Source organism: Amblyomma americanum, chromosome 1, assembly GCF_052857255.1.
Source record: "Amblyomma americanum isolate KBUSLIRL-KWMA chromosome 1, ASM5285725v1, whole genome shotgun sequence".
NCBI lineage: Eukaryota > Metazoa > Arthropoda > Arachnida > Ixodida > Ixodidae > Amblyomma > Amblyomma americanum.
This window is the reverse complement of record NC_135497.1, coordinates 46,022,720-46,036,094: the sequence shown is the minus strand read 5'-3', so window position 1 is coordinate 46,036,094 and position 13,375 is coordinate 46,022,720. Positions and strand designations below refer to the sequence as shown.

Below are 13,375 nucleotides of genomic sequence, written 5' to 3'. Positions count from 1 at the left end.
GCGGGGCAAACGCGATGTCAGTGCGCGTTAGATTCCAGGTTGTCGAAAATATTCCGGAGCCCTTCACTACCAACCTTTTCCTTCCTTTCCTCTGTCAGCCCCTCCTTTCCCGTTAAAAATCCCAGGTGGTCGTAATTATTCCGGAGCCCTCCACTACGGCACCTCTCCCTTCTTTTTTTCTGGCAGTCCCTCTTTTATCGCTTCTCTTACGGCGCGGTTCAGGCAAGATAACCGCCGGTCCTTAAGGATGACGGTGTGGATTCGAAGAGAAAGTAAGCGTAGCAGGGGGCGGCAGAAGGTTAGATGGGGGGATGAGTTTAAGAATTTTGCAGGCAAAGTGTGGATGAAGCTGGGAAAGGGCAGGGTTAATTGGAGAGACGTGGGAGATGCCTTTGCCCTGCAGTGGGTGTAGTCAGGCTGATGATGATGATGAATAAATTGTTCAGCCTTTGCCTTCTGTAGGCTCCTTGCTGTCAGCTCGATGACATTTATTCTGGCGCTCATTGATTGCCCGGTTTACCCGATATATTGTTTCGGACAAGAGGAGCATGGAAGCATGTCGATAACATTAGACGATGCGCAGTTAAAGCTTGCCTTTATATCGACCCTGATGTCGCCTGTCGCGCCTCTAACAGTATTGCCGCTCTTTAAATGATTTCATATGTCTTGCTGTAAGGACACATCTGCATGCCACGAAACGAGAGAATTGGCACTAAGAGCTATCGCTGCGAAATCGCATTCTGAGCCCCTTTGCACAAGCACTCATCTATCAATACACGCCATCATGATCCAGCAGTACTGTTATCTTCATGATATTTATTGACATTAATAGCCATTGTAATCATCGACATCATCGCTTTGTCTGCTTGCCGGAAAAGCTGCTCCCGGTAGCTCGCGGCGTGTGGCAAAGGCGGGACACTTGTTTCTCTTGTCCTCTCCGTGTCTCCTCCCTTGGTTGTGTTCGGCATGAGCTTATAAGGAATGCTACGGACATGCACCACGCATTAGATATGTGAAAGACTACACTTGGTTCCTACAGGCGGGGCTAGGGCATCGGCGCTCGAGCCGAATAAGGCGAGCGCTAGGTTTGAAATGTATTCAATCTAAACGATGAATTGCAGCAGAAACCGGCGCGGAAGCGAGCAAGCAGGTGGAGAAGTAATGGTGGCGATGTGGCGCCGTTACCGGTGCAGCCTTTGTCCAAATTTTAGAGCACATGGGGTCTGCTTTTAATCTCCGTACAGGGGCTTTTGTAGCGTCTGTGTAAGTCCGAATTTTCAGAAGAGTGAGGTCTAGAATTACTATTCTCTCCACGAGGCCTGTTGATTTATAACAATGCACACTTCATGCATCAAAAGAGCTTCCTTAGCTGTAAACAGTGCACAGCAGGTATACTTTATGTCTGAAATTTACATCATTGCAGTTAGATCCAGTTGATGCCATTTACGCTCCACATTTTTGTGTGTCGACAGCAGCCACTTGAAAGATGACTGGTGCAAGCGTTACCAGCACATACGTCCTAAGGTGTGCATGGTTTTTGAGTTTCCCAGATATTGTGGCGCTCCAATTTAACTACCACAGGGTAGACGCAGGTGCCCGCGATTAAAACGGCTTTCCTCTGTTCGTAACCTCTTCTCCTCAGGCAACCCCTTACAGTGCTGCTGTCGTCTTCATTGCGGGAACTGTCATGTGAGCTCGTGTCCTTTAAAGGATTGGGTCATGCATAGCGATATATGCGCACAGGAGTGTTGCATGCGAGAAAGGCTGCATGTGTTTGGATATTCAATAGAGATTCCCGCTCGGACTCTACCCTGCTTCACTGCAGCAGCATAGGTTCACTGTTGACTGAGAAGCTGTAGCTGCCAGGAAGCAGTGGCACGGCTTATCATCAGGGCCGCATTGCGCGCGTATTTTTGCAATGTAAGGAAACACTTAATCTCGTGTGCGACATTTATCAATGCTCTTCCGTTTCTATTGATTTTGTTATCAGAAGTGCCCACCGGAGAATACTATCGCTGGAAGCCTGCATACTTCTCGGACGAAACATGGCGCAAACTCCCGGATGACGTCAAGAAGCGCTACGATGGGAACGTCGATAAAGATGGATCAATAAAGGAAAGGAAAGTTTGTACTCGTTCTAAAAGTTAAATCATATTAATTATAGTTTCTCATCGCTGCTAGAACCTTAGTTGTGTTAGCGTGCGACTGATTTGTCGAGAGCTGTATCATCATTGTAAGATTTGTAAAATCAGGCGTGCAGTGCAAGCATCATTGTTATTGTGGGGTAGTTGAATAGCATCGTGTTTCTAGCATGCCAAAACAGAAACTGGAGAACAGTTGGCTGCGTTTATGCTTCTTTATATGCGTGCTTTTTGGTTTTGTGTGCTTTTGTCTACAGGAAGCCTAGTTGTGGCACTCGGCTTGGAGATGCTATGTGACCAGGCATTGTATGCTCCGAAAACTTCTTATGCCACAAAAGAGTGCGATAAGATCCGGCGACTTGAGCTGCAGACGCTGGCTGTAACTCGGTGGCTCGGCATCCTGTCTGCTAAGGTTGTAAGCAGGAGGAAACGTTTCTCCGTCATCACTTCTGCCAGCCAGGAGTAGTGGTGCAGTAGGAAGCACTGGGGAAGGACCGAAGCGGAGGCGGGAGCAAGAGGTAGCGAAAGAGGGGGACGGGGGGATTCGACATGCTCGAAACGGCAGTAATAGAGTGACTCTCCGCTTAATTTGTGGTCCCGGGTTCGTACCCTGGACCAGGACCAATTTTTCTTCAACCGCGAAGTTCCTGAGAACACTGTATAGCTTTTCTTTGTAGTCGTATGGCTGTGCATGGGTGGATGCCAGTGAGTAATGCACCCTTATTACAAATATACTCCACCTTGGTGGATTCCCCTAAACATCTGATCAGGTATATGTGTGTGTTGTTAATCGAACTCTATGCTGGAAGTTTCGAATGGGAAGCACGCATAGCGAACACGTCTAAAACTGGCGCTACCAGCGCTGGTGCGGATTTTGTGGTTTCGGACATCAGTATTTCCGCTACTGCGACAAGTCTTGTCCAAGTGCCGTAAGGCGAAGCTATCATTCTGCCTTGGCGCGTCCGACCCAGTGACACTCAGTCGCCGCAAAATTATTAGTTATTAGGAAACTGGCACCGCCGAATGGACCTTGTAGGCAACGTGCTAAAAATAGGGTGACGCTAAAGCTATCCCTTAAGGGTATGACGCCACAGCGTTAATGGTTATTTGCTGCAATCTTTCGTAATTAACGCCTCTTTCTAATCACACATACTCATTAGCATGCTTAAGCAGGCACACTAGAACACGTGAAACACATGAAGACACTCGAACTCTTTCCTTAACCAAGTAGAACGAAAGTGCCTCTTTGGCCTAGGGGTAGCGTATCTGACTTGCAACCCATGGGTCATGGCTTCGATTTCCAGTATATTGCAGCAGTTTATATAAAGCATAGTTAATTTACATTCCTACGTGTTATGATGACATTTCAGGCATGCTAAGGCCTCATAGCCAAATATAAATATGGTTTTTGGCCGTTTCCATTTCATAGGGGAACGTGTGACCTTCAGAACGCTGCCGACCAATCCCTAATTAGCGCAACAACGCGCACGGCTTTTCTTCTGAACGTCTGCTTTGCACTGTCGCATTAGCTCTGATTTCCTTTCTTTTTACTTTTGTCTCAGTGCCATTCAAAGTAACTTCATGGTGTACAAACAATGAGACATTTGGCAAGTCTAGTATTAAATGATGTGCTTATGAAGAGAAGGATGATCGGTGGCATCATACACAACATAACAAAAGTCATAGTTCAAGAAAAATACTGAATGAGAACCTCAGAAACAGTATTATTTACACACACTCTCTCAGTTTACTTGCCGCTCTCCACTCTAACAAATGCAATCACTCCGATGCACGGTGACATCATACACAACATAACAAAAGTCATAGCTCAAGGAAAAAATATAAAACTTTGCTGGGTGCCGAGTCATCTCGGAATTGACACAACGAGAGAGCAGAACTCTGCGCTTCAAAGGCTCGTGGCAAGCAAATAAAAAAGAAAATATTCTCTTTAAGGATTGCATGAACTCGGTAAATTGTAAAAAAGCAAAAAATGGCAGTCCGCTTGGGACAATGAAGCGAATTACAATATACACTTTGTAAAACCAGTTTTAGGAGAATGGAAGTCCTGCACCCGCTGAGAGCGTTTCAAGGAAGTGATTATCTGCCGTGTCCGTATAACACCCACACATCTAACACATAATTTCCTACTGACGAAATAAGAGAAGCCCAAATGTGAATTATGCGAAGATGAGCTAACAATAAACCATGTTTTATTTTCATGTAGAAAACTTGGAACACTGAGGAAAATGTATTTTGAAGTTTTTTACACTGAACACAGGCAATTTCACCCTTAGGTGAAATTCCACTCTTAGGTGAAGATGCACTTGCTCACATTTCACATATTTTTATGTTTTTAAAGACAGCAGTTTTCAACAAATTGTAGATCTGATAATATTGAGTAATTTATAAGAAGAGACTTTTTTAACCACACCTCAGCTGTTTTCTCATTTCTGAGAAGAAGGCTGTGGTCTTTATTCGATTGGTTGGGAGCCTCAACGTCCTTGCACATGCAATGATAGTTGCAGAGGTTACTCGACTTTCGTTAAAGCTTTGTCTTTTCTTTGGCATCACTAGGTAGAAAAACAAACATTTTAGGCCGTCTACACCACCAATCACTTTTTGCAAATTTTATAAAGTTCTGCAGAAAAATTTTCTATACCTTGTGCTTGGCGCATGATGGCCATAGCTGCCTACGTGCCATTAAACACAACAATACTTTTTCTCGTCGCCGCATCATGTACGGGCTGCCATATCATCCTGTTACTGTACGGAGTGTCGCGCTTGACTGCTTACTTAATGAGGCCAGTTACATTGTCACAGGACTTTCGGGGTACACACGCCTTGATGCGCTCAAGAGCTTCAGCAAGCTCAATGACCGTTCAGAGCTCCTCGACATGCGCACCCACACGCACCAAACGCGACTTCGCGGCACAAACGCAGGCGGATCCTCAGGCACCATGTACACACATTTCCCACTTTGCCGAGCAAGACGCCACAGCAGGAAACCACGCCACTCACTGAAGGGAAGCCACTTCCACTACATATCGATGCGCATCTGCGAATGCGGCGCTGCGCTCACTCCCCTCAACTGAACGTGTTCTGTACACGGACGCTGCACTTCCTGCAGACGGCAGCAGCCACACTTGCTATGCGACTCCGTGGTACTACCAGACAACAGAGAATCAGGGCCGATCCCCCCCCCCTCCATACATCGGCAGGAGCGCAGTCTAGTAGCTGAGCCAAACTAATGGCCATTTCAGACTATTTGCAGTCGGCTTTCGCACTTTCTTCTGAAACTGAACCCATTCACCGTCGTCTGTGCACGTACTCTCAAGCTGCCTACCGGGCATGCGCCAGCGTTCTTTATATGGACCCTATAATGCAGAACATAAGGCATAACGCATGCCTGCTTCGCGAACGCGGTCAGCATGTAATCATCCATTCGGTAACATGCGCACTTCGCACTTTCCGCGCACTTGGGTATCCATGGAAACGAGAAGGCTCATAGAGTATAGCACGCGCTGATCTCTCTCGCACTGATACTCCTCGTTCCGTCGCTACCACACCTGAGGTAGCAGATCTGATCGCGGAGAGGCCTGTGACGAAACCACTTTGCGCCGCCTTCCTCACTGCTGTGGGCAACCCCCTCTCTATATCTGCGCTTGCTCTGGTGGTATTCACGCGAAGAGAATCGGTCCTGCTGCGGCGGATTCAAACAGGCACCATTCTTAATCCTTTCTTGGTGGACCGTTTTCATTGGGACGGCAGGATGCCACCTGTATCTGGTTCCTGGTCGAGGTGCAACTGCGGTGCGAATATGAACTACCTGTTCTGGGAATGTCCTCTGTACACACCACCTCGCCTTCGAGTGCTGGCCACGTTTAAGCAGGAGCCGTGGACTTCTTCCATCTGGACCTGGGCCTGCCCCGATACCTCGTCTCCAGATTGTGCCATCGAGCTCTGGCGGGCACTCCTCGTGTTCATCCATGACTCTGAGGCGTAGCTGGTTGACGAACGGCTCCGCAACGCTCTCGAGAGGCACACAGCCTCCACTTAGCTGCCTCCAGGAAGTTTTAATAAAAAGGAGGCAGCCTTACCCCTTCTCCTTAACAACATTCCCTTCCACCGTAGCGCCTTCGGCGCATTTTAATGTGGAATAAACATGGGCTTCAATCAGTTAGTCGCGTTAATAATAGCATGTACTGAATCTATGACGGTTACTGATGGCCAGCTACAAATCTTTAACTGCAACCAGGCGCCCATCTGTTTCGGCAAAACAAAAAATTGAAGAGACAGGTAACGCGAAAGCGTAATGGATTACTTCCCATATATGCAAGCGGTCATTCTCTACTTTACATTCACAGACCCCTGGTAGTCCTCATACTTCTCCTGGCGCAGTGGTGCGGCGGTTAAGCGATCCACCACTGTCCTACGATGGCAGGCGCTTCCATGTTCTTGAGCCTTGTGCGCTATAGGTTGCTCTTTCTGAGCAACCAATAGTTAATTTAACTACCACCTGCCACGGTAGGCAGTTTGCTAACAATCTGGTTGGCAGGCTGTGAGGACGCTGTAAGGTCACGAGACCTCCCAGGCCCACCAGCCTCCATGGTTGCTTTCTGGGCACCATCTGCCGGACCAATGCCCGTGATTTTAGAGCGTGAGACTACTTCTCGCGTTTTGTAACCCTGGGTAATGCGTTATAATGGCAAATCGTAACCTAGTGATTGCCGCGGTAACCGACGTGGTTAGTAATGGAATAAAATAAGAGATAAAGAAAATGTATTGAAAAACACGAATACGTAGCTTACAAGGATTCAAATAAGAGTCGAGCAAACAGAGGACACGGGACATGCAGAGGTAGTGCGGTACAGGAGGAAAAAGTCTCGAAATCAAAAATCACAACTTTGTGCAAGCAAATCTTATGGACTTCATTCATACATTTAGAAGGAAAGAAAATGAAATAAACTCCCGCGGGAGCCCCGGCCACAGAGCATATTGAATTCTGCGCAGTCAATGGTCCTTTGAGCTCTCACGTAAACAAGGAGAGACGCAGGCCTGTGACTTCACAAGCCAAACAAGATTAGCTGTAAAAACCTACAGGGCAATTGAGAGAGAGGGTTCGCCTAAAGTGTAGCAAATGCATAGATTAATATCTTGCCCCTAGTGACACGGCACCCTTCCTGAGTTTGATGTGTGGCATCAACCACCTGCGGAGGAAGCTTTGCTCTCCAAGGGTAAGGAGTTGGCTATCTAGGTAGCCCCATAAAATCACCGAGAGATGGACGTGCTAGCATCAGGAACATGAGCCGACGTGGTTGGCGCAATTATACGGCAGCATTCCTGTTTTTCCAAAGGATCAGACCGATGAGCCGCGTCAAGAGGCTCGAACTTCCCGCGCGGTTTTTTAGCGATAGCTACAATACGCCAGCCACTTCGCGAGGTCAGCGTGGCACCTCTGGTCTGCCAGCTGTGCGCATGCGCAGTGACGTCATAGCCCGCAGCTGGTGTGCTCGCCGCTGTGCCGACGGCAGAGCAGACACCGGCGGCCTCGTCAGTTGTGCGCATGCGCGGAGTGAGGACAGAGCACGCAGCGGGTGTGCGCGCCGCGCGCGTACATTATGCTAGCATTGCTAGCTAGCATTATGCTGGCATTTAATATCTGATTTAATATCTGCTACGGGTCCCATTTGGGCCCAAGATATTAAACTCATTTTTGGAAATGTGGCGGAGTGCTTGAAGCTTGCTTCACCTCTGCCACAGGTTGGCCTGGTATTGCATTGCCTCCGGTATCGGCCTGGGGCATAAAAGCGCGCGTCTTTTCTTTCACTTTTTGCTCTCCTATCTTTAACTCTCCTACTTTCAGCACGTGGCAGCGATTGTGGCTCAACTAGAGCTAGTGGGCAGGCCTGTGCACTTTCCTCTACATTTTTCCTGACAACAACAGCAAGCAAGCAAGCGGCGCTATGGCTGCCGTGGCAGCTGCCGGCGGCGTGGCGCGCCGGCGAAAGCGAGTGGGGGAGGAGTGGAGAGGGGGAGAAGGTGAATCCATGTCTAGGGACGAAGATGGAAAAGGAACTCCAAGCTAAACACAGCGGCGAAAGACTGACTTTGCAATTCGACTGAGCGAGTTGCACTCGGCCAGCTGTAGCTATCGCGTAACTCCAGGTTTAACCAGAGCTAAACAACAGCTATTTATTTTTCCTTCGCGCGACACAGGGATGGAAAAAGCGCGTGAATCTAAACGGCTCAGTGTACTAGCCACAACACACTCTTCAAGGATATTTGTTTGTGCCTCAGCCTGAGCACAGTTCATGCAGCGCGAGTCTGGAACCAAGCGCCAGGAGTGGAGCCTGTCTTTGGTGGGGAGCATGCCCCACTCGGCGCGCCACCGGAAGTCCCTCTCCGCGTGCGGTAGGTTGCTACAAAGGGCGTCCGCCGATTTCGGGTCAGGCCAACACCATCTGGACTATTCAAGGCCCTTCCATGGGGACCGTGACGTCACGCCTGTGGTCCCCGGCACCCCGGCCGCTGCTTTCGGTCGCTTGTCGTTCGAGTTGAATCTGTCGTGGCTGCTTGTTAGAATGACACCCAGGTGCGCGTCTGTTGCAAGGTTTTTGCATTCGGTAATTATTTAGCGAGTTTGACTAATGCACTCGGGTATTTTTCTTTTTTCGCTCCATTGAGGCATGCACCGCAACGATCTAAGGCGGCTTTTTAGACTTGTTAACAGCGTTCTGAAAAAGTCGCAAATGCATTTGTACAAATGGGTTTATTGACAGGAAGGGTTGGAAGCGACCTATTTCATTTCTTGCTTAACGTCTTCATTTTTCTGTCCGCAGCTTTTTTTTGCGCGGCACTTTGAATTTGATCATTTCGCATTCTGCAAAAGTTGTTCAAAGCAACGTTTGTTGCGGCACGCACTACATGCCGCACGAGTGTCTCTGGTGTGGGACCATTCTCGCAGGTTTCCAAGGCAACATCTCGCAGAAATGAAATGGCAGTGGAGCTAACAATTGCATGTTGGTTGCTAGATGCAAGGAATGCGTTTCCAGTTTCGCCCGTGGTGAGCTTTTCAACAACAAGCGTCGTAACCAGCACCATGTGCACAGTGCATGGCTGTGGGAACTTCAACCCGCCTCTGGAGAGGTTTGCAATCATTTTGCAAGATCGATCCAACTTCTATATTCATATCTTCCAGAATGAGTGCGCTGCGGCAAAATGCACAGGGAAGTTTCTTTAGGGCTGCATAGGCACAGTAGCCAGCTATGTAGGTAACAACTTCCATGTCATGCTTTGGGCTTGAGATTTCTTCCTCGGAAATCAACACTGAAAATTTGTGCGGTGGCATTTCTTCGTCGCTCTCGCTGTTGTTGTCTGGCTCGGGAAGCATCAGCAGCTTTTGTAATCGAATTTTTTTTTCGGACTCCAAAAGCTGCCGCACAGAAACATGGTACTGCGCCCCAGCAAGCTGCCGGTAGCGACCGAAACGGTCTTCAAGGGTGTCCGTTTGGAACTTTCCTAGCAGAACATACTTCAATTTTAGTTCCTCTAGGCAGTACCGCGAAAGCTCAATAAGCGAGTAGCACGTCAGTCTCAAAGCAGAGTGGGTTTCTTTTGTCATGCAGCCACTGGTCATATTAACACTGCGCCAAGCGTCCAGCCAGTCTACGATACCATTCAAGAATATTATCTGTTGATCAGAGATTGAACTGATTGGATATTGAAGGGGGTCATTCAGACGGCGACCTTTGGAAGGTATCTTTACGTTCACTATTTTCCACCATGTTGCTATGATGTTAATGAAGAGAGCTGTTGAGCTGGAATTCATAATTTTCAGAGCCTTGCCCCGCATTTCAAGTGCGTTTGAGACAAATGGGTTAATGACGTCTAACGCCAACTTTACATTCTGTCTCTCCATGGGAGTTGGATAAACGGCTTTGGAATTTAACTTGTAGCCGAGCTTTAGAAGCGATGTCTTTTCCAATGCATATAGCTGCCGCACGGCACCAAATGATGCAGCTTTCATTCTGGGAGGCCCATCGGGCAGTACTCCAGAAAGACTCATTTCAGGAAAGTATAAACATGTTCCTTGGTTCTTCTGATTTATCCAATTGTTCCGGATGCATTTAAGTACGTGCACAGTGTCAACGACATAAAAAAGGGGGCGGCTTTTGTCGGCTGGGTGGGGATACACAATGCTTACTTCTCGGTTCTCAGAGAAAAGCGACATCATCTTTCGATTTAGTGAGTTGTTGTCGGTGATTACAGCTATCACCTTAAGGCCCAATGATTCCATTTCTAATATTATCCTCTTGCAATAATCATGCAGGATTTCAGAGTTCATTTTAGCCACTGGAAGAATATGAATAACGTCCTTGTTAGCTGACAGGAGCGACTGTATCATGAAAACGTGGGCAGTTGTGGCTGCTTCTTGTGAATTCGCTGACGATCCTACTATGCTGCCTCCTTTATAATCAAAGTATGGCTTGATGTGGATTTCATCAATCATTAGAGTCACTGTCTTTTCGTGCGACTCCATGAACTTCACTCTTTCGCGGATGTAGGACAGAAAGTGGGCTTCGTTTTGTTCTTTCATTGGGTCACCTCCATGTTTCGAGCAAACGCGGCGCAAAGTTGAAGGATGAGGCAATGTCAACATTGACGCTGATCTCGCGAAGTTATAAGCATGGGGAGAAATTGAGTGCAGAATGCTGGAAAAAACTAAAGTATCAGCACTGTAGCGACGAATGGGTCCAGCGAGAGTGAGAGTGATTTGCTCATGTAGCAACCGAATCAAGGCACTTAGTTCTTTCGTTGCGTCACTCTCTTCGGTTAGTTCATTCAGCAAGGAGCCGATATGCTGCAACACTGTCGTAGTTTTAGATGCAGTAGTTTCTTCTGATGTTTCAGTCATGTGCTTTTCTAGCTGCTCAAGCAGTACCGACAACGTACTAGTGTCACGCACGGCTTCTGGAATTGCCCCTCCACAGGGTAAGGAATTCAGCTTGATCATGCCTGCTGACACTGAAAGTGAGAGGTCAGCAAATACGGTGACGGAAAATCTAACATGTGGTGAAGGATTTTCCTCGATGCGTAGAAACATCACACAGCGACTGTTGACACTGATGGTCCAGAAATCACTGTTGCCAATACCAGAAAGTTTGTGTTTGAGGTCTTGAAATGATGCTATCGCAATTCTTTGCTCTTCGTCTTTCTTTGTCTCCATCGAGCTCTTGATGGCTTTGCCCAAGGCCTCGTCTTCCATTCGAGCTCTTTTCGAGGCTGGAGATTCGCGTCGAGTGTGGTTCGTGCTCAAGTAAGCAGGGCAGTTCGGAAAAATAGATGGTACTGCATCGGACACTAGATGAACCCTCTCAATCTCAACTGTCAGAGTCTTTCCTGATGCTGCATCGAAGTGTGATAGCTTCCTGATGAGGTCATTCTCTTGAAAGTGAAGTTCACAAACCTGCGCAATGTATGAAAAATATGTAGTCGCTTATTGTCGGTATATGGACACACTATTTCATAATTAGCCTAGTATTAAGCAGTTCAGCTCAGTACTGCATATTTCTGTTCATTATTCTTGCCCTGCCCTAGCCGAATTGCAATAAAACTACCAGTATTTTCTCATCAAACATTATTTAAGATTTTTCTGACCTATTGATCGAGCACGCGGGACATGCAGGATACGGCATAAACTTCAGTTACTCACCTTAGAATGTACGCTGGGTGTGAAATCCTTCCGTGGGATGGCTCTAATCCACGACTCTCTTCGACTTGCATCCTTGGGAAACGCGAAAACACGCACCTTGGGACCAGTGTCATAGTTTCCGCGACATCCAGGGACACAACACCGTCCCATGTTGCGCCACGTGAAGCGTTTGCGTCTGCTTAACGCCACATTCTTGTTTCAAGCACTGGTGATGCTGTCCCACTTCAATATTTTGCACATACACATACACACACACACAAATGTATGCACACGAATGCAAGCACCCTTGAGCACGGCTTAAAAACCCCAAAAATAACGTCAGCGAAGAGCGATGCAGCACCAAACCTAACCGACAGAGTAGACAGGGACGACTGAAAAGCTTGGACTTGCTCAAAAAAATTTTTTTTTTTTGGCTGGAACCTGTCGCTCCGGAATGTTCGGAATGTGCGGGGGCGCTCGTCGAAGACGGTGTTGGCCCGTCGGAGAACAGGACCACTAGCGTGACGTAGACTGCCGGGGAGAGGAGGACGTGAGCAGGCCTTGTAAAGTCGAGAAGGTGTTGGTCAGGCGCGCCCGTCTGCCGAATGCCCAGCGGTGAATCAGAGAAACAGAGGGCCGCACGAAGTCTGGATGCACTCATGGCGCGTCAAGCCCCACCCGGAAACATCTCTTCCCGAAGCGGCGTAGAAGGCAAGAGGAGTGAGCGCCGTTGGTGCGCTGATGCCGAGACCGCGCGGTACCAGGACCCGCCGCCTACTTCCGAGCCTGTACAGCAGTAAAGGCGGCCCCACATAGTCCAACTGGTCCACAAGTTCTGCTGTCCATTTTACGCCCGGCGCCCGGCAAAAAGTATTAGACCGATTTCACAAAGCGCACTGCGCCTGCATGCGCTTACCGGAAGCGATCAAGCCGCCATCTTACCTACAGTCCTTCTCCGCGCCACCTGAGCAGCAGCCCGATTCATTAGTGCTTTGAAGCGCTTTTGATTTGCTTGCAGTAGCTTTCCTTAGCGGTATTTAACACATTTTGCTAAAGGAACCCGATGCGGGTGCACATCTAAGATGGTAGCAGCTGTTTCGACGCGGGCAGCTCGTGTGCGCAGCATGGCCGCTGCAGTTGTCAGCTTGCAGTGGTGCAGGTCTTGATCAAAACCCGCTTGCCCCACATTCCCGTGATCTACCAGACCAACTTTGTTGCGCATGCCGATACAAGCGTTTTAACCTGTTCAGACGATGTTCGTGTTTCTGGCCACTTGATTTCCCGGTAATTTCCCAACTGTCAATATGGCAGATACGTCACGATTTTTGTCTACTTTTTCGTTTGTGCTTCTTTACTTAAAAAATAAATGAAAGACACTTAGTTTTTCTTTTTATTTTAGCGACAACCTTATTATACCGAATAAGCAGAGTTTTAACGTCATGTTTTACTGAATTCTCTGTGATATTATACAGAACGAGCCCAATCTAAAGCGTGAGTTTCCTTCCGGCCGCCGGCGAGTGCACTCGCCGGCGGCCGGGGTCTC

At 48.1% G+C, this 13,375-nt stretch overlaps 1 protein-coding gene and 2 pseudogenes across 1 annotated transcript; 2 read left to right on the top strand and 1 right to left on the bottom strand.

The window, feature by feature from the left end:
* The first annotated feature begins 247 nt into the window (after window positions 1-247).
* On the top strand, window positions 248-6,198 carry LOC144130562 (uncharacterized; annotated as a pseudogene).
* A 1,569-nt stretch (window positions 6,199-7,767) lies between these two features.
* Window positions 7,768-7,944, top strand: LOC144116623 (U2 spliceosomal RNA; annotated as a pseudogene).
* An 898-nt stretch (window positions 7,945-8,842) lies between these two features.
* Window positions 8,843-12,060, bottom strand: LOC144130440 (uncharacterized). Its single transcript, XM_077664395.1, has 3 exons — window positions 11,854-12,060; window positions 9,907-11,607; window positions 8,843-8,875 (listed from the first exon to the last, which is right to left on the bottom strand). The coding sequence occupies exons 1-3, from the start codon at window positions 12,001-12,003 to the stop codon at window positions 8,843-8,845; spliced, it is 1,884 nt and encodes a 627-aa protein (XP_077520521.1). The 5' UTR covers window positions 12,004-12,060.
* Between the last annotated feature and the right edge of the window lie 1,315 nt (window positions 12,061-13,375).

Coding starts and splice junctions, on each gene's coding strand:
- LOC144130440 (XM_077664395.1), bottom strand. CDS start 12,003: ATGGGACGGTGTTGTGTCCCTGGATGTCGCGGAAACTATGACACTGGT. Junction 11,608..11,853: donor CACCCAGCGTACATTCTAAG/GTGAGTAACTGA, acceptor TACATTGCGCAG/GTTTGTGAACTTCACTTTCA. Junction 8,876..9,906: donor CATGGTGGAAAATAGTGAAC/GTAAAGATACCT, acceptor CGACTTTTTCAG/AACGCTGTTAACAAGTCTAA.